Source organism: Eptesicus fuscus, chromosome 4 (genome assembly GCF_027574615.1).
Source record: "Eptesicus fuscus isolate TK198812 chromosome 4, DD_ASM_mEF_20220401, whole genome shotgun sequence".
NCBI classification, from domain to species: Eukaryota; Metazoa; Chordata; class Mammalia; order Chiroptera; family Vespertilionidae; genus Eptesicus; species Eptesicus fuscus.
Genome location: NC_072476.1, coordinates 32,718,127 through 32,736,735, shown reverse-complemented (window position 1 = coordinate 32,736,735; position 18,609 = coordinate 32,718,127). Strand labels below are relative to the sequence as shown.

The following is an 18,609-nucleotide window of genomic DNA, read 5'->3' as shown; positions in this document are numbered from 1 at the left end:
TGATAGTAGAGAGAATAGTTTAGTGATCTCCCCGTACCTATTTCCACTCCCAATAATTATTGACACCTGGCTAATTTCCTTACATCTGCTCCCTCCTCCCTCCACTGGGTATTTTTCAAGCAAATCTCAGACATCATTTCACCCATATAGTCTACAGTATGTGTTCCTAAAACTATATTCCTTTTTAAAGCGCAACCCCAATAGCATTATCCCAACAAAATATTTAAAACAAATCCTTAATATTATCAATGTTCACATTTTTGTGATTTTTTAAAAAATTCACAATTTTATGGTTGTTAGAATCATGATCCAAATAAGGTCTACACATTGCATTTGGGTAAGTCTCTCAGTCTACAGGTCCACTTCTCCTTAAATTATTTTTGTCTTGAAGTATTTCAGCTGTTTGTTCTTAGAACGAAAAGACAAATGCTTGAGCGCCTGTTCTGTGATCCGCCCTGTGCTTTGTGCTGGGAATACAGGCGTGAGCGGACGGCCAGGGCCCGACTCTCCATCTGGGCAATCCCTCCGTTCCCTCTGGGCCTGGTGCCGCCCTGTAACAGAAGTGGATGGGGCTGGGTGTTCTCTACTCAAGGCTCCTCTGTGACTCACAGGACCCCCCTCATCACTGTGATCCACGGTAGGATCTACGCCGGCCGAGCACAGTCCCTGGAACTCTCGCCACGACCCATCCGAGCGGGGCCGGCGCACGGAACGACACTCCGCCTTCCCAGGAGGCCGTCCGCCTGCCCAGGTGCTCGGAGGCCCAGGGAACGCCAGAGGAGCCTGCCCCAAACGCCGGACAATCCTCACCACCCGCAGGGCGAGTGGGCTGCGGTCTGCTCTGACCGCGGAGGCGAGCGGTACCGGTAGCGGCTCGGACCTCCGGGGCGCGGGCCCGACCCCGCCCAACTGCTATCCTCGGAGTCCCCTGCGGAGGGCCGTTAGCCACGGGCTCGAGGCTCTACGACCTTTCTGTGTCCTGGGCCAGCAGGTGACCGTGCGCAGAAAGCACCCCCTCTCAATCCCCCCACCAAGGCGCCTCGGTCACCCAGCCCTTGGTGCTGGGGCCAGAGGAGGCGGAAACACTCGGCTGGGCGGGAGCTCCGGACTACATTTCCCAGGAGACTCCGGACACAGCACACTTCCGGTCGTGCGGCAAAAAAACAACAACCAAACAACTTGGAATTGCCACAGAGACAAATCCCCGGGTATTTGGGCTTCTGAAACCCTTGAACAGAGGGGTGAAGACAGAGAAGAGGAATGAAGTAGGGGAGGAGAATGGGAAATTTGGTTGTAAAGCAACGTTAAAGAACACAACCCCTTCTGTTTACCTTTTTTCTTTCCACGGACGCTCACGGTTCGCACGAACATCGCACAGCCCTCTGGGTAATGCAGGCGACGTTGCCTTAAGGACTGTGGGAAATGTAGTCACTGATTAACTGTCACTACAATGTAATACCATAATATAGACTTATAGCTGACCGTTGAAATATATTGCGGAATTCTCCTTTAAAATACCACAATTTTATTTCTATTTCCCTTTAGAAAAGAAATCCTTGTGGTTTTCACAATATCCAAACTAAATCCATTCTGCTCACTTAGGCCTGAGTATTTTCAGATAACTGACACGTCTGACTATGGCTTTGCACCAGGCCCGCATTCTGTCCTGAGCGGCAGTGCAGAGTCACCGCTACGATACAGGTGAAATTCTTTCATTAGCACCGTCAGTATAATGTGCAGGTCTGTATTAATCACGGGGGTAACCTCTTTACCAGGATATTACTAGCACCTTTTGCCAAGGTAGTAACAGGAAAATGCACCTGCGATAAGCCAGGTTTGCTGAGCAAAGGGGATAAAACCCTTTCGTCTTGTCCACCCAAACAAGTTTTACCTCCCTAACATTTACGGAATCCGTGCCTTTCTCTTCATGCCAACACCCCGTGCTGTATTTCAGACACTGCATTTCCTGATCAACCTGTTCTCAGTCTTGTTCCCTTAAGTTTGTTCTCCTCACTGCCACCAAAGTAATTGTCACTGCTCGGCTTAAGGCTCTTCATTGGCTAAAATAATCAAGTTCACAATCCTTGGATGGCCTACTGTCTCCTGTTAGTCTTCTTATACATAAGAACCATCCTTTAGGTCAGCGATTTTTCAAATGGTGTGCTGCAAGAATTTTTAAAACATGCAATACCTGACTAGTCAGAAGCATTGACCTCTTTTCCTTAGATTGTAAAAAAAGAATACAACAGCCAATACACCAATAGCCATCCACTGTGAATGAATTAAAACTATAACTACTTTTTTTTGTCAGATCAGCAAAAAGTATATTTTGGTGTGCTGCATAATTTTAGTAATTTATGTTCTCATGAGATGAAAAAGGTTGAAAATTGCTGCTCTACAGCATGGATGGACCTGGAAAGCATTATGTTAAGTGAAATAAGCCAGGCAATGAAAGAAAAATACCACATGATCTCACTCATTTATGGAAAATAAAGAACATTATAACCTGATGAACAAAAAGATAGATACAGAGGAAGTAAAGCACCAAACAGACTGTCAAATTACAGCGAGAAGGCTGGAGAGTATTGGGGGGGGGGGGGGGGAGGGGGAAGAGATCAACCAAAGGACTTGTATGTATGCATGTAAGCACAACCAATGGGCACAAGACACTGGGGGTGGGGTGGGATGAGGGCATGCGACAGGGGTAGGGGATCCTGGGGGGAGGTCAATGGGGAAAAAAAGGAGATATGTGTACTACTATATGTAATACTTTAAACAATAATTAAAAAAAAGAAAATCGCTGCTCTAGATGGTTCTTCATCTCATGTGATTGATGCTTTAAAGCTATTGTCATTATTTTTTAAAAATTCGGGGCACAAATATCTGCTTTTAACAGTTCCACCCAAAAGAGGGTGATAAATTCCAAATGTAGTTAGATTTGCAAAGTATTCTCTAAAAGTATTCAAAATAGGTTTCTATAAGTAGAGACCAAGTTCCTCATACTCTGATAAAATTAGAACTTCATTCCTCTGAAGAACATATTTTATTACATGATAAGGTTAACTCACACCTAGGTGTTTTCTAGGCCTTGTAAAGTCACACAAAAGATTAAAAATGATAGTTATTGGATAAAGTACTTATTACAAAACTCCAGTAAGACTATAAATGTAAAATAGATGAGTGATTTTTAACACAATATTTGAAATGTCTAAGATCTATAATTATGATACAAAGAGCAGTAATTGTTGAATCATACTGAAGCTTTAGAGAAGGGAGACATTCTTCTCCTTCTTCTTCTTTTTTTTTTTTTTGCTGGCTGCTTGTCGTTTATTTTCCCTTGGTGCAAGGCACACGTTTACAGGGTGTTAGGAAGGCTCACATGTGGCTTGGATAGTAAAGAGCAGGGCTCTCTCAACTTCCTTTTTGGTGTTTTGCTACTAAAGAACCCAATTGCTTCTGCTTGCTGCAGCCTGCCTTGTCTATGGGGTGGGGTTAGGACAGAGGAAGAGGGTGGTGAGAGGAGCTTAAAGGAGCCTAGAGCCTCTGGAAGTCTGGTGGCTGGTGGCAGCCACTCAGGATGGGGGCCCAGCACTGGCTTTGTCAGACTGGCCGTCAGGCTGCTTCCTTGTGGCTTTCCCGAGCCACGTCAAAGGTGGTCATGCTGCTTGAGGCCTGAGGAGATTCTGCGTGTTCTGGGGACTCCAACACTGTGGCCATGAACAGGAGGGGGGCATACTTTTAAAGGCTATCAAAAAGCCTAGATAGGAATGAACTGTGGAGAGCAGAAAGATAGATGAGGTGTGCGCACATCAAAGCATTAAAAACTTCCCCTTTGAAGTGGGAATACTTGGAAGACACACACTTTCCATTGGCTTTTAACTTAGGTAGGAAGAATGGCCGGTATCATAAATGTAGAAAATTTAAATGATAAAGCAGTTACGAAGTCATATCAAAAATATGTTATCTATTCTTAACATTCAAAAGCAGAATTTCCTCCCTCTTCATTTATTTCATTTCTTTGGTTTTGGTGTTTAAAATGTGAAATCATTCATTTCTTGCTCAAGGAGAGAGTACATTTGTTGAGAAAGCATCAGCCAAGGCCAGAATATGTAATTCTCATTAATCAAGTAAGGGAGGCTGAAGTCAAGATTGAGGAGAGCCACAGTGCAGAGTAATTTTCTTTTTAAATAATTTTTAAATTATTCTGCTGAATATTTTATTTTTTTTATTTATTTTTATTTCAGAGAGGGAGAGATAGAAACATCAATGATGAGAGAGACTCATTGATAGGCTGCCTCCTGCACGCGCCCCGCCCGCCCAACTGGGGACTGAGCCAGCAACCTGGGCATGTGCCCTTGACTGGAGTCAAACCTGGGACCCTTCAGTCCACAGGCCAATGCTCTATCCACTGAGCCAAACCGGCTAGGGCCAGAATAATTTTCTTAAGGTACAAACGCAATTACCTTCTCAACAGGTATCAGGAATACTGTTTTTGTATTAACTCGTATATGTGTCCTCAGTTACTACAAAGCTCTCCTCTTTGTTATAACAATTTAGCGTACCCTACTGACGTAAGATATCCTACTGACATAACCTACCCTACTGACATACCGTCTTCTGGTGTTCCCCAGAAAGTATAACGATCTCTAGGAGCTTTCCTGAACAATTTTGAGAAATGAGCATTCAAGTTGCAATGTAAGTGAATAAGTCATGCTTGACTTAACTACAGATAGAATTCCAGAATACTACTTGGTCATTTGATTGGTTCCAAGAAATATGATGCTCATTCTATTGGCAATATACTTGGCAAACCACTTTCACCTTAAAAAATGGGTTATTAGCCTTGCTGTTGTTGCTATGGCTGTGTTGCTTTACTAGGTTTAGTCTCAGAGGGTGACACTCAGCCATATCCGCTTGTGGACTCTGTGCAGATGGTGGAAAGAACAGGGGTCCCGTCCTGTCCCTAATTCACTGGATCATCTTGTTGTCACGTTCTTCCCCCTAACCCGCTGCTGCTTTTCCACCAGTGCCTCAGTGAATGGCATCTGTGGAAGGCTGAATAATGGCCCCCAAAGACATCTGGTCCTAATCCCTGAACCTGTAAATGTTCCTTTTCTTGGAAAAGGCATCTTTACAGATGTGATGAAGGATCTTTAGATCGAGAAATTATCCTGGGTTATCTGAGTGGACCCTAACTGCAATTACAAATGTGCTTATAAGGGAGTGAAAGAGGGAGATAGATTTGAGTCAGATACACAGAGAAGGCAATGTGAGGAGGGAGCAGAGATTAGAAGATTCTGGCCTGGAAGATTGTGGTGATGCTGCCACAAACCAAGGAGTGACAGCAGCCACCTCTATACTTGTCCTCCTTTCAGTCCAGCCCACATGCTGCCATCAGGGGGGTGGGGGTGGGGGTTTCTAAAACAGATCTGACCACATGGATCTGTAGTGAAAATCTTTCCATGGCATCCTTATAAAAGAAAGAATAGTTTATTGATTTTTAGAGAGGAAGGAAGAGGAAGAGAAATATCAATGTGAAAGCACAACATTGATCAGCTGCCTCCTGCACACCCCCTACCGGGGATTGAGCCTGAACCAGGCATGTGCCCTTGACCTGGGATATAACCAGCAACCTTCCGGTGCACAGGACGACGTCCAACCAACTGAGCCACACTGGCCAGGCTCAATGGCATCTTAATGCCTGTAAGATGAAACCCGGACTCCTGAGAGGCCCTCCAACATCTCCTCCCTGACTTCTCCTGACACTCCCCTCCCCTGCACACTCATACCCACTCACCTCCATTTCCCTCACCCACGCTCTCACTAACCCCCCACACATAATCTCACTGTTCCACACATTCACTTGAGTCATGTTAAACTGAATTTCCTACATAACTAGGCTATGTATGCATCTGTGGTTTTCATATGCATTGTCACATATGTAATACAAAGAAAGAAACCTTATCTCAACCATATGCTAACACATGCATGGCAAAAATCATTATAGTTCTGTAAGCCCGGCCAGTGTGGCTCAGTGGTTGAGCATCTACCTATGAACCAGGAGGTCATGGTTCGATTCCCATTCAGGATACATGACAGGCTTGTGAGCTCAATCCCCAGTAGTGGGGCATGAAGGAGGCAGCTGATAAATGATTCTCTCTCATTATTGTTTCTCTCTCTCTCTCTCTCTCTTTCTTTCTCTCTCTCTCTCTCCTCCTTTCCTCTCTGAAATCAATAAAAAATATATCATAAAAAAATAATTCTGTGAAATCATAAATCAAAACTAGCATGCTAAGGCCAGTAACCTTATTTTATCCTTTCCTTGAAGGACTGATGGTTGAAACCACCTCCCTAAAATTCCACATTTAAACATATGTATATTCCAAATACCATTAAAAATGTCCACCAATAAAAATATATTTCAACCTAAGTGGTTATTTAAAATATCTAATATAACATGCCAATATAAATGGTTATGTGAATTATGCAAATTCCCACAATAAAAAAGTTAAAAAAGTTATAGAAAAATTATAATTTGCCACTGTGTCCATTAAGAAAACACAGTTTTTTGTAAGCACACAGACTGCCTCTGACAGAATATGGAAGGTAAGGGTGGGGGCTTCCAGAGAGGGGGAACAGAGCTGAGGGACAGGGAAGACAGGGAGACTTCTTCTTTGAATGTCATTTTATAACTTGTGCATGTGTGCCCTATTAAAATAGAAAACAGCCCTAGCCAGTTTGTTCAGTGGTTAGAGCGTCCACCCTGAAACTGAAGGGTCACAGTTTCCATTCTGGTCAAGGCATATACCTTGGTTGCAGTCTGGATCGGGGAACGTGCGGGAGGCAACCAATCAATGTGTCTTTCTCACATTGTTTTTATCTCTCTCTCTCTCTTACCTGCTCTTCCACTCTCTAAAAAAAAACACAAAAATCAATAAAAAATATATAAAAGGGTGAGGATTAACAACAAAAAAGTAAAAAACAGCCTTAGGCAATATGGCTCAGTTGGTTGAGCGTCATCCCGTGCACCAAAAGGCCACTGGTTCAATTCCCGGTCAGGTGCCCAGGTTATGGGTTCCATTACCTGTTGGGTATGTGCCAGAGGCAACTGATTAATGTTGATGTTTCTCTCTTTTTAAAAAGAATTTTTTATTGGCTTCAGAGAGGAAGGGAAAGGGAGGGAGAGATAGAAACACCAATGATGAGAGAGAATCATGGATCAGTTGCCTCCTGCACACCCCACACTGGGGATTGAGCCTGCAACCTGGGCATGTGCCCTGACCGGGAATGGAACCGTGACCTCCTGGTTCATAGGCTGATGTTCAACCACTGAGCCACGCTGGGTGGATGATGCCACGCTGAGCCACGCTGGGTGGATGATGCCACGCTGAGCCACGCTGGGTGGATGATGCCACGCTGAGCCACGCTGGGTGGATGATGTTTCTCTCTTATATTGATGTTTTTCTCTCTCCCTTCCTCTCTAAAAATCAATAAAAAACATTCTAAAAAATAATAAAATAAAACAAAAACATTTTTCTCAATTCAAAGATATACAAGGGTTGTACTCTGGCCATTAACAGCAATGAAAGCTGTTGGGTTAATTTTTCTATTGAGCTCTGGGATAATCATTAAAGATCAGATAAAAATAATTTATTTTTCTTTCTGAGCTTGTATTTACAGTAAGCTGAGCGTGGGGAATGAATTACACAGGTCAGCAATGCCAAGAGATAAAGTGACTCTGCCATACATATACAAAGAAAGCTGGGATGGGTGGAGGACACAGACGGCTCTCAGAAATGTGCACGGCCAGCCCCAGCGGGAATGAGGCCAGCTCAGCCTGGGGACTACTGGTTCCAGGGGTCCCATGCTACAAGCCTTACCAAGTCTTGCACTTGGCGGGAGATGGCCAGTAGGGTGCGCACTCACAGCTTGACAGAGATCAGGGAGGGAACCCAAGGACCTGCCCTTAGAACAGCTGCCCCACCCCAACAAGGGCACAAACACTGTCCAGACACTCTAATACCACATTAGGGAGAACGTAGAGGAAGTGGATTGTAATAATCTTGAATAAATTAAATATTTATTAGAGACTGAACTAACCTGAAAACCTTTAAATCGCAAGAGATGGAGATACAGTGGATTCTTATTATATTCTATAAAGTCACCACGAACACTGGAATAGTAAATACCAAAGCATTGCTCCTGGGGGAATACAGGGTTAGGTTAAGACAGAGAATAGATGGAATGATTCAACTCCTTGGGTGACTGGTACCTTCGGGCAGGTGAGGAATATTTCTTATAGCGCCACAGGGAGAAGAAAGTATCAGTGGCCAGGTAAGATTTCAGATCTGCATGGGGAAAGAAGTTGACCTCACTCGGGATGTGGAAGAGTCCAAAGGAAGGCTAGTTAGGTAATAATTGACATCTCCTCCCGGTCTCTGCTCTCAGACACTGAGTTGATTATGCTTTTTAAATACTTTATGAATTCCATCCGGATCTCTTCAGGGTCATCCTCAAGATTCGAGTGCACCAGCTTCAGCTTGTTCAAGGGTGGTGCTTAAAAAGAAAATAAGGTAATTAGGCATGAACTTTTGCTGAGGGCCATTTCTTGTTCCAAATGACCTGAGTCTTACAGAAGCCAACTTGTTTAACTTTCTAAAGTCCAAAAATAAAGTGTCTTGCTTGACATAATTTAACACAAGAAGGTTTCACCACACTGCCACCTGACAATAGGACAACTCTACAAGCCACTGGCAGGTCCTCTTTGTTCTTATACCAGAAAGGAAGACACTGCTGAATATTGTCAGTCATTTTCTATGATCACACTGTCACTTCTGTAATGGTATGTGTAACATGCAAATGGGAGTTTTTCTTGAGAAAAGGCCAGCCAGGAAAAAGTGACAGGTGAGTGGCTAAAGCCAGGTGTTTCCCCTCTTGTTATCTACCTGCTTTTATTTATTTAAAAAAAATGTATTTTTATTGATTTCAGAGAGGAAGGTAGAGGGAGAAAGAGAGATTGAAAAACATCAATGATGAGGTAGAATCATTGATCGGCTGCCTCCTGCACGCCCCACACTGGGGATCGAGCCTGAAACCCTGGCATGTGCCCTGACCGGGAATTGAACCGTGACCTCCTGGTTCATAGGCTGATGCTCAACCACTGAGCTATGCCAGCCGGGCTCTACCTGCTTTTAAAGTGTCTATATCCTGGCCTGGTTGGTAGGGCAGATCTTCCAATCTGGTAATTCTGATTTACATGGTGAGAGAAACAAATGCCTAGGACAGCGGTCGCCAACCTTTCGGACTTCACGGACCACCAGGGTTGGCGACCGCTGGCCTAGGCCGCTCTAGGTGCTCACTAACAGCACACAGCTGCTGCTTTCAAACACACAGAGCGATATACAAATGCCCAATACACTGAAGACAAAAGCAGAAAGGAGAATTGCAGTCTTCTTACATAAAGACAGGTTTCCTTTATCACTTCCAGAACCTGGTTTGTGATGTGCAATTAACAGACACTGAGTATCCTGTAAGAACTGCTGCTGAACAAAACAGGAATACCACATCTCGATTTCCTTCAGGTGGCTTGGGATGTCAGCATTGAAGATGATCACCACTCCATGGGAGTCCTTCATCAGGGCTGGCCAGCAAGACTCGAACCTGCAAGGCAGCAAAGGATTACAGTGAATGTTAGGTAGTTCTGGTTCCTAAGAATGGATTTTAAAAAAAATATATATTTTATTGATTTTTTTACAGAGAGGAAGAGAGAGGGATAGAGGGTTAGAAACATCGATGAGAGAGAAACATCAATCAGCTGCCTCTTGCACACCCCCTACTGGGGATGTGCCTGCAACCAAGGTACATGCCCTTGACCGGAATCGAACCTGGGACCCTTGAGTCTGCAGGCCGACGCTCTATCCACTGAGCCAAACCGGTTTCGGCAAGAATGGATTTTTAAAACAATATCTTACTATTGATAATTGATGAATGACTTCCTTACTATTGGTAATTGATAGATGACTTCTCATTGTATTAAAACCCAATCACTAAAGTTTTAAGAGCAATGCATGTCACCAAACAATTGACCAAGCCCCTAATACATGCTAGGAAGTGTGCTAGGCCAAGGTGCCTGGCTGGCAGATGATTTTTGAATCATTTGATGAAGCAAACCCTCTTAAAGGAGACATACTTTGGGTCGCCGCCACAATCCCATAGCTCAAATTCACACGCTGTGCCTTTGTTGTTGCTGGTAACGTGCGGATTCTCAAACTCCAGGATCCTAGAAGCAGAAACAGCAGCAGCATCTCTACTTTGGAAATATTATACTTTCGGAATGCCACCAGCACCCCAAGTAGAGGGTGGGTGATGGAAAGGGTCTCTCTGGGACACAGATGCTTCAGGGCTCACCTCACTCCTTGAGTTGGGTTGTATTCAGTGATGTCAGAAGATTCTGTCAGGAAGTTGGCCAAAACGGTTTTTCCACTCTGTGAAAATGAAGATAACAAAAAAATCTTTTCTGAAGATCAGGAAAGCAAACTATAAATGAGCCCTCCATTAGTGGGCGTGGAACCAGGTGAAATGGAGTGTAGGCCACAGCCACTCTAGAATCGCCAGGGTAGAGGGCTCTTGCTAACTTGCTGTGCAAGTTCCCTGAGGATATGGCCTCACAAATTATCAGTTAACAATAACACAATCCTACCTAATAATAGACAAATATGCAAATTGACTGTACCTTCACTATGCCCATGATTGGCCAGGAGGCGCGGGGGGGGGGGGCAGGACTCGGGGTGGCCAGGGTAGCTGATTGGGCCAGTGGGACACTGAGCTGCGTTGCCAGCAACGGCATGAGCTCAGCGTCTGCGCCATGGCTGTGCTGCGGCACAGAAGGGGCCTCTGGGGCAGCGAGCTGACGAGCTGACGACCCGCCGCACGGACCATCAAAAGCGGGGGAGCTGAGTGCCTGCTGCCTGAGCGGACAGGCAACCAGCTCCCCGCGATCAAAAGCAAAAGCGTGGGAGCTGGGTGCCTGTCCACTCAGGCACCAGGCCTTTCAGAAGCCTCCGCCACGCCAGAGGCTTCTGAAAGGCCTGGTGCACCAGCGATCGAAAGCGAAAGCGTGGGAGCTGGATGCCTTTCCGCTCAGGCACCAGGCCTTTCAGAAGCCTCCGGCGCCTGGTGCACCATTGGACAGGCACCCAGCTCCCCCGTGATCGAAAGCGAAAGCGTGTAGGGGACCCTCTAGTAAACGGATATCATGAATATTTTTCTACAGCAGTGGTTCCCAACCTTTTTTTGACCATGCCCCACCTAAGCATCTCTAAAATCCTGATGCCCCCCCCACCCCGTGACATGTAATTCTTATTATTCAAATAAGGTGGGCACGGTGCTCTGGGGCCCAGGGAGCAGGGGATTCCAGTACTGGCTGTGCCACTGGGTGACTTTACCCACATGGATTCCCCCAGCTGGTTCTCAGTGAACTTATTTAAACACAGAAACAAAATCATTAATGTGAACGTTTCCTCACTTGCTCCTCCCCACATCTTCAAGAAAAACCACAGTCTGTCAGCGCTCATTATGGAGCCACAAAGGCCAAGAAAGGGGAAGCGAGTTCCTCCAGGTCACTGAGAAGTTCCAAGTCAGAGCTGGGCCTGGCTGGCGATGCCACCCTCCCATGTACGACTGTTTCTAGTTCTAGATAATACATTATTATTTAAAAAAAAAAAAAAGTACGAACAGCCCTCCTAGTCCCTCCTCCCAAAGCATCTGTCTTGTCTATCCATCCCATACCTTCATAACGATGATGTTTTTCAGATCTTTTCTATACATTTACATCATTCATTTAACAAACACTGTATATTCCCGAATATAAAACAATTTTTTTCTCTACCCAAACTATTCCTTAGAAGAAGGGGAATCTCTTATATTTGAGTCCTTATAAAAATCTCTCAAATTATGCTCTGCACTTCAATTACTTTATTTTGAACACCAACTGCTTGAGTAGAATGGTCTCAATCACTGTCAGTTTGGGAGGCTAGCAGACGTCACTGGATAAAATCAGGGGGAAAAATAAATAAAAAGGAGGGGAGAAGCTTAACATTGCTTTAGTAATTTTCCCTGAGGATATAGCCTCACAAATTATCAGTTAACAATAACACAATAAGTGGATATCATGAATATTTTTCTACAGCAGTGGTTCCCAACCTTTTTTGGCCATGCCCCACCTAAGCATCTCTAAAATCCTGATGCCCGCTCCCCCCGCCCGGTGACATATAATTCTTATTATTCAAAAAGTGAACTCCTATTCACATGGAGGAAGCCTAAAAGGCCATTAACTTGGTCTATACAAGCTTCCAAAGAACATGGCATCCATGAAAGATAAAAAATAAAAGAAAGGACAGTTGAAGTCTGTCCTGAAATCACTAAGAAATTGTTAAAAAAAATATTATGAAGGGATATGAAAAAATAGCAAATAAAGTTTCAAAACATATAATAGAGAACTGAAATGCAATAAATATATCACTATATTTATATACTGTATATGAGGCCCCTAGAACCATAAGAAATGCAAAAAATTCACTGTTAATAACTCATTCTCAAACTGCCCCCCTTAAAAATCAAAATGCCCTCCCTGTGGGGCGTGTGCCCCATGTTGGGAACCACTGATCTACAGGATGAATGAATAAAGCAAATGGCATGATGTTATAGGAACAGTTCTTCGAGCTGGAATACATTTCCAGGAACAGGTTCATACAGATTCAAAAAGTGCTATGTCCTAAACTACTTAGGTGGTGTGCTTTGTTAGGTGATCCAAAAAGTGGCTCTAGTCATAAAGACGACTTGGGTGTCAAAGAAGCAGGTAAGGGGCTTGAAGAAAACTGTCAGGAAATGCAAGAATGGAATAAAACAGTATTTCTAAATTAACATATAGCTTAATGTACCTTTAAATATGTATATAGCTACATTGATACATAAAACATCATAAAAGTATATTTGTATATTTCATCTATGCCCTTAAAGTTTATATATAAAGTTTATAGTTGGCTAAACCAATTTCTTACGGGGGTGGGTTCTTATGGGAAAATGAAGAAATTGCCTGTTAGGCCCATAAGGTGTTGTTAAGTGTCTACCTTGTATCAGGAGCTGTTGAATAAATTAGAAAAAGATGAGCCCTGGCAAGTGTGGCTCAGTTGGTTTAAGTGTTGTTCTGAACGCCAGAAGGTGGTAGGTTTGATTCCTGGTTAGGGCACAAACCGAGATTGTGGTTTGATCTCTGTTCAGGGTGCATTCGGGAGGCAATCAGTTGATGTTTCTCTCTCATATCGATGTTTGAAGAGTAGTGAGGGAAAGAGAAATGTATATGCAGAAATATATTCTGTTGTTGAAGCTGGGTGATGGGTACTAGGAGTTCATAGTTCTTTCTCCCTTGTATATATTTGAGAATTTCCATTAAAAATATATCTGTGCGTGTTTTGCTTTTCATAAATCTCTGCATATCGTTGTTACTTGTCTATTTCACTTAATAATTTATGTCCTGGAGAGTTCTCCATGCCAGGACACACAGACTTGCCTTGTTTTGTTTAACTGCTGCAGACTTCCAGAGTAAGAATGTGCCTTAGTTTATTTAGACATTCTCTTACTGATGGCACCTAGGATATTTCCAGCTTTTCAATACTGAACATGACCCATGGGGAACATGGACAAGTATTCAGCTACTGTAGATTCTGAGAAATGTAAATGCAGCTCTAAAAGGCACATTTTAAATTTTAATAATTTTATCGTCAAAAAAGCTGTTATCAATTTATAGCTCCATCAACAGAATCCTAGAGCACTCATATCCCTGCAAGCATCCGAACCCTGGGTGTTATCAATCTTCTAAACTTTTCTCATCCAATCTGACGGGTAAATGAATGTCATCTTTTTGTTTTAAATTGTGTTCCTGTGACTGTGAAGTTGGGCATCTTCTCACACTTATTAGTTGTATTTCTTTTTTTAAAAAAATATATTTTATTGATTTTTTACAGAGAGGAAGAGAGAGGGATAGAGAGTTAGAAACATTGAGAGAGAAACATCGATCAGCTGCCTCTTGCACACCCCCTACTGGGGATGTGCCCGCAACCAAGGTACATGCCTTGACCGGAATCGAACCTGGGACCCTTGAGTCCGCAGACCGACGCTCTATCCACTGAGCCAAACCGGTTTCAGCTTAGTTGTATTTCTTGTGTGCAGAACTTTTGCTCAGTTTTCTATTGAGTTCTCTTTTCTTTACTGATATTTAAACTTTCCTTGTGAACTACCTATTAATTCTTTCTTTGGATTTATTTTGCAAATACTTTCCCTAACCTTTAACTTCTCTATCATTTCTTTTAAGGCTTCTTCATTTTTGTGTTGTACTTAAGAAGACATTCCCTATCTGAAGATTTAAAACGTATCTATTCATCTACTACAGTGTTTTCCAAGTGTGTCCCTGGGCCAACAGCATCAATAAAATGCAAATTCCCATTCATTTACTACTCCCACAGTGTTTTTTTTACACGTTTAGCTTTAGTCCATCTGAATTTTATTTTTTGTGTATAGTGTGAAGCACACACACAGATTTAGTCCCCACTATCACCACCATACATATATTAATAGCTAATTGTTCCAAGACCAGGTAATAGTCCAATCTTTCCTCCTCCTAGTTTTCTCGCCCCACAGTCGTATCCAAGAGGGACAACCTCGAATGCAAAGTGAGATCTAGGTTCTGGTTCCATAACGCCACTCACTAGCTTGGGCCTTCAGGCCTCAGTGAAACAGGGTCAGTGTCTGGAGACGCAGCGTTCCTGGCGAGGCCAGCGGCGCACACCAGGGTGGGCGCGGTGGGACCGGGTTCCCACTTCTTGGGGGGCCGCTCCCGGCGCACCCCCGCCTCCGCTCGCCGCCCCCGAAGCTGCCCCCGGCCCCGGCCTCACCTCGCAGGGCCCCACGAAAAGGATCTTGGCCTTCAGCATCCCGGCCCGCCGACAGCAGGCCCACCCGAGCCCACTCCAGCGATGTCTGAGACTGCACTGTGGTCAGCACGGAGCGGAAGTCGCCGCGCTGATTGGCTGTCTTCGTTTCCATGGAGACGGGGAGCGGCCCGCGGGGGCCGACGGGAGTGGGCGGGTTCCGGGCGCCGGGGTCTGGGCGCTAGAAAACTCCCGGTTGGACGCGGTGTCCAGCTGGGCGTGGGCTTCTGGCTGAAAGTCGCTGTACGAGGCCCAGGGAGAGGGAAGGAGGGAAACAAGAACCCGGATTCAGACTCCCTTTCGAGCGGGGAGAACGCAGAGCTCACGAGTCTGGCCTCTGTCTTTGTAGGGAGGGTGCGCTTTGCGGATCCTCGATCTTGTATTTCTCGCTCTAACTCGGACCGCTCAAACAGGGCGGAGCTGGGTAGGAGCCAGCCCTCTGACGCCTTCATCACTCTGGCACGTAGCTGGCTACGCTGAGCACGGATTTATGAGACCCCTGGCACAGTCTGGAAGAGGTCAAGGAAAAGAGTTTCTGGTTTCTGTAAAGGGACTCATCACGCACCCTCATTGGGGTGATCTGGAGGAAACCAGAAGGATAATGTCCTGGCGTGTTCATCGTCAGTGCAGGTGTCTGGGCGCATTGCTCCTAAATCTAGTCATTAGGGCCGTCTTAAATCACAGACCCCGTCCAGAATTTCCGGTGAGGCCATGAAATTAAGCATCTATGTGCCAAGAGTGCCGATAGGAGATACGCTAGTCCAAAAAAGTGCTGACGTGATAAAAACACAAAACTAAAATGAACCCAATCTTTACTTTTGGTTGGCTAGTTATATAGTCTTCTGCATTACAAAGAACTGCTGAGTGGACTGTAAGGAAGTGTGCTTCAGTATCAAGATGCCATGAACGGCCGAAACCGGTTTGGCTCAGTGGATGGAGCGTCGGCCTGCGGACTCAAGGTTCCCGGGTTCGATTCCGGTCAAGGGCATGTACCTTGGTTGCGGGCACATCTCCAGTAGGGGGTGTGCAAGAGGCAGCTGATCGATGTTTCTAGCTCTCTATCCCTCTCTCTTCCTCTCTGTAAAAAATCAATAAAATGTATTTTTTTAAAAAAAGATGCCATGAACGAATTGATTAGTTAAATATATGACTTCTGAATGCCTACTTTACAGCAGGTACTCTTCCAGGTACTAGGAGTGTTTCTGTACCTCTTGAACCTACCATTCCAGTAGAGTAGATGGATATTATGTAAATTAATAACATTCTCTCAGGTAGAGACAATTTTAGATAGTGGTAGGTGTTATGAATAAAAATAAACCACTAAAGAGTTAGATTGTGAAAGCCAATTTTGGATGGAATGGTTAAGGCAAGATCTTGGTGCAGAGATGACATTAAAGCAGAAAGCTGAATTAAGAGAGGGCTCAGACAAATGATGTGAGAGGTCTGAAGGAATAGCTTTTCAAGCAGAACAGCGAAGGCAAAAATACTGAGGTGGAAATGGACTTGGCATGTTGCAAGGTCAGCTCAGAGGGCCCAAGAGGTGGGTGCAGGAAGAATAAGGGAGAGTGCAGTAGGGGATGCTGTTGGAGAGATCATGTAAGACGTTGGGGACTTATTCTAAGGTGCTGGGAAGCGTGTGCCAGGATTGTATTTGGCTGTGTGTAACAGAAACTTCAACACAGTGCTTTAACCAAGTGATGGATTTGCTTTTTTCTCAACTAACAAGGAACCAAAGGATGGGCATACAAGAACTGATGCCGCTGCGCAAGGAACAAGTTCCCCTCTCCCTTCCTGTCCTGACACCTTTGGCATAGATGCTCTGCCTTTGCTTGTTGGTTTGCTTGTTTGTTTTTCAGGCAAGAACAAATGTCAAAGGATGTGTGGCACTAGAGTCTCCCCTTTTCTCAGCAAAACAGTAGCTTAGAATCCCCATCCGGAGATTTCACCTTATGTCTCATTGGTTAGCACTAGATCACATGGCTTCCCTAAGTGCAAGGGAATCTAGGGGGTGGGAGGGTGAGGTGGGGAAGCACACTGCTTTTCTTAACAATGAGGGCAGAGGTGGTGAGGGGAAAGCTGACATTGGCTAGGAAAATGGCTAGCCAAAAAATCATTATGGAGGCTTTCTGAGCAGGGAATTGACATGATCTGATTTATGTTTTAAATATCTTCCATCATTAAAGCGTTTGCTCTTTTTCTCACTATGGGCAGTTCACACAAGCCAAAAATATTAAACAGTTGGTTTTAGTGTGGTGTACAAGTTTGCTGTATATCAAACTAATTCTTACATGCTTTCAAACCTAAACCTCAAATCACATAATTAATAATTTTCCTGTTTTATTTATTAACTAATTGTGATTCTTTTATTAATAAAAGCTAATGGAAAAGGATCCTTTGTTAATCTAATGCCTAGACATACATTTAATTTTCCTGCAGTATATGAGTATTTCCTGCAGTACCAAAGTATTAAAATATATGTAGCATTTTATTGATAAATCTATCCCTTAAAAGGAATACTTTTTAGGATGTTGTCATTTTGATGTGAATCATGTAAATGTTGATAATATACACTGTTATACATTTAGTGTTTCAAGAGATTCACTTCATTGCCTTTTTGCCCACGGACATTATGTAACCTATTTGCAGTTGTTTTAAAAAAGTGACATTAAAAGAATAGTTTATGTAGAGAAACATTAGTGGATGTTATTGTCTCCCCACCTGTACTTATTGGTGTTAGTTCAACTGCTTTGCTAGTTGCAAAGCTATATTATCAGAGTAAAAGTGTATTTGTAAACTGTATGGGAACTAAACATTAGGAATAACGCAATTTTATTATTTAAAAAAAAGTGATCATAGGCTGCTGTGCGGAGCAAAGGGAGCAACAGTGGACATACTAGTATAGGTACCAGTTAGGAGGGTATTCATGTAGCTTAAGAGAGGGATGATGGTGGCAACAGTGGAGGCCGGACTGGGGACATAGATTGAAGGTGGAGCCAGCAGGGGTTGCTGATGGATTCGATGTTAGGTGTAAAGGAAAGAGAAGTTAAGAATGACATCCAGAACATTGACTTACATGGTTGTGTGAATGAGAGTATGCCATTGCTTACCATTACCAGACGTGGGAAGCCTAGGGGAGGAGCAGTGTTAGGGGGCAGGAGATTTATTTTTTTATTTTTTTATTGATTAAGGTGTCACATATTTGTCCTCATCCCCCATTCCCATCCCACACCCCTCCCCACGGATGCCCCCACCCCCCTGTTGTCCTTAACCATTGGTTAGGCTCGTATGCATGCACACAAGTCCTTTGGTTGATCTCTACCCCCTACCCCCACCCTCCCCTACCCTCCCTCTGAGGCCCGACAGTCCGATCGATGCCTCCTTGTTTCTGGGTCTGTTCTTGTTCACCAGTCTATGTTGTTCATCATTTCCCCTAGATGAGTGAGATCATGTGTTACTAGAAATATACTTATAAGAACCGAATGTGAGACGAGCAATAATAGTTATGCTGACAGGCAAATGAATCAGTCTGTAGTGAGTTTCTTTCTGGACCAACACTTCTTTTGAGACCCAATTTCAATGTCCACCAGTTCCTTATGTGTACATGTCGGCACTGACTTTTCAGCTC

At 44.1% G+C, this 18,609-nt stretch overlaps 1 protein-coding gene across 4 annotated transcripts; it reads right to left on the bottom strand.

Moving 5' to 3' along the window:
- Nucleotides 1-209: 209 nt before the first annotated feature.
- On the bottom strand, nt 210-15,064 carry IFT22 (intraflagellar transport 22). Of its 4 annotated transcripts, XM_054714873.1 has the most exons (6): nt 14,949-15,064; nt 10,408-10,484; nt 10,190-10,279; nt 9,458-9,660; nt 1,332-1,413; nt 210-551 (listed from the first exon to the last, which is right to left on the bottom strand). In XM_054714873.1, the coding sequence occupies exons 1-6, from the start codon at nt 14,985-14,987 to the stop codon at nt 410-412; spliced, it is 633 nt and encodes a 210-aa protein (XP_054570848.1). In that variant the 5' UTR covers nt 14,988-15,064; the 3' UTR covers nt 210-409. The 4 variants fall into 4 exon arrangements, with proteins under 4 accessions (XP_054570848.1, XP_054570850.1, XP_054570849.1 ...); XM_054714875.1 differs by lacking the exon at nt 210-551 and having other exon boundaries at nt 1,261-1,413; XM_054714874.1 differs by lacking the exons at nt 210-551; nt 1,332-1,413 and adding an exon at nt 8,064-8,556.
- Nucleotides 15,065-18,609: the final 3,545 nt, after the last annotated feature.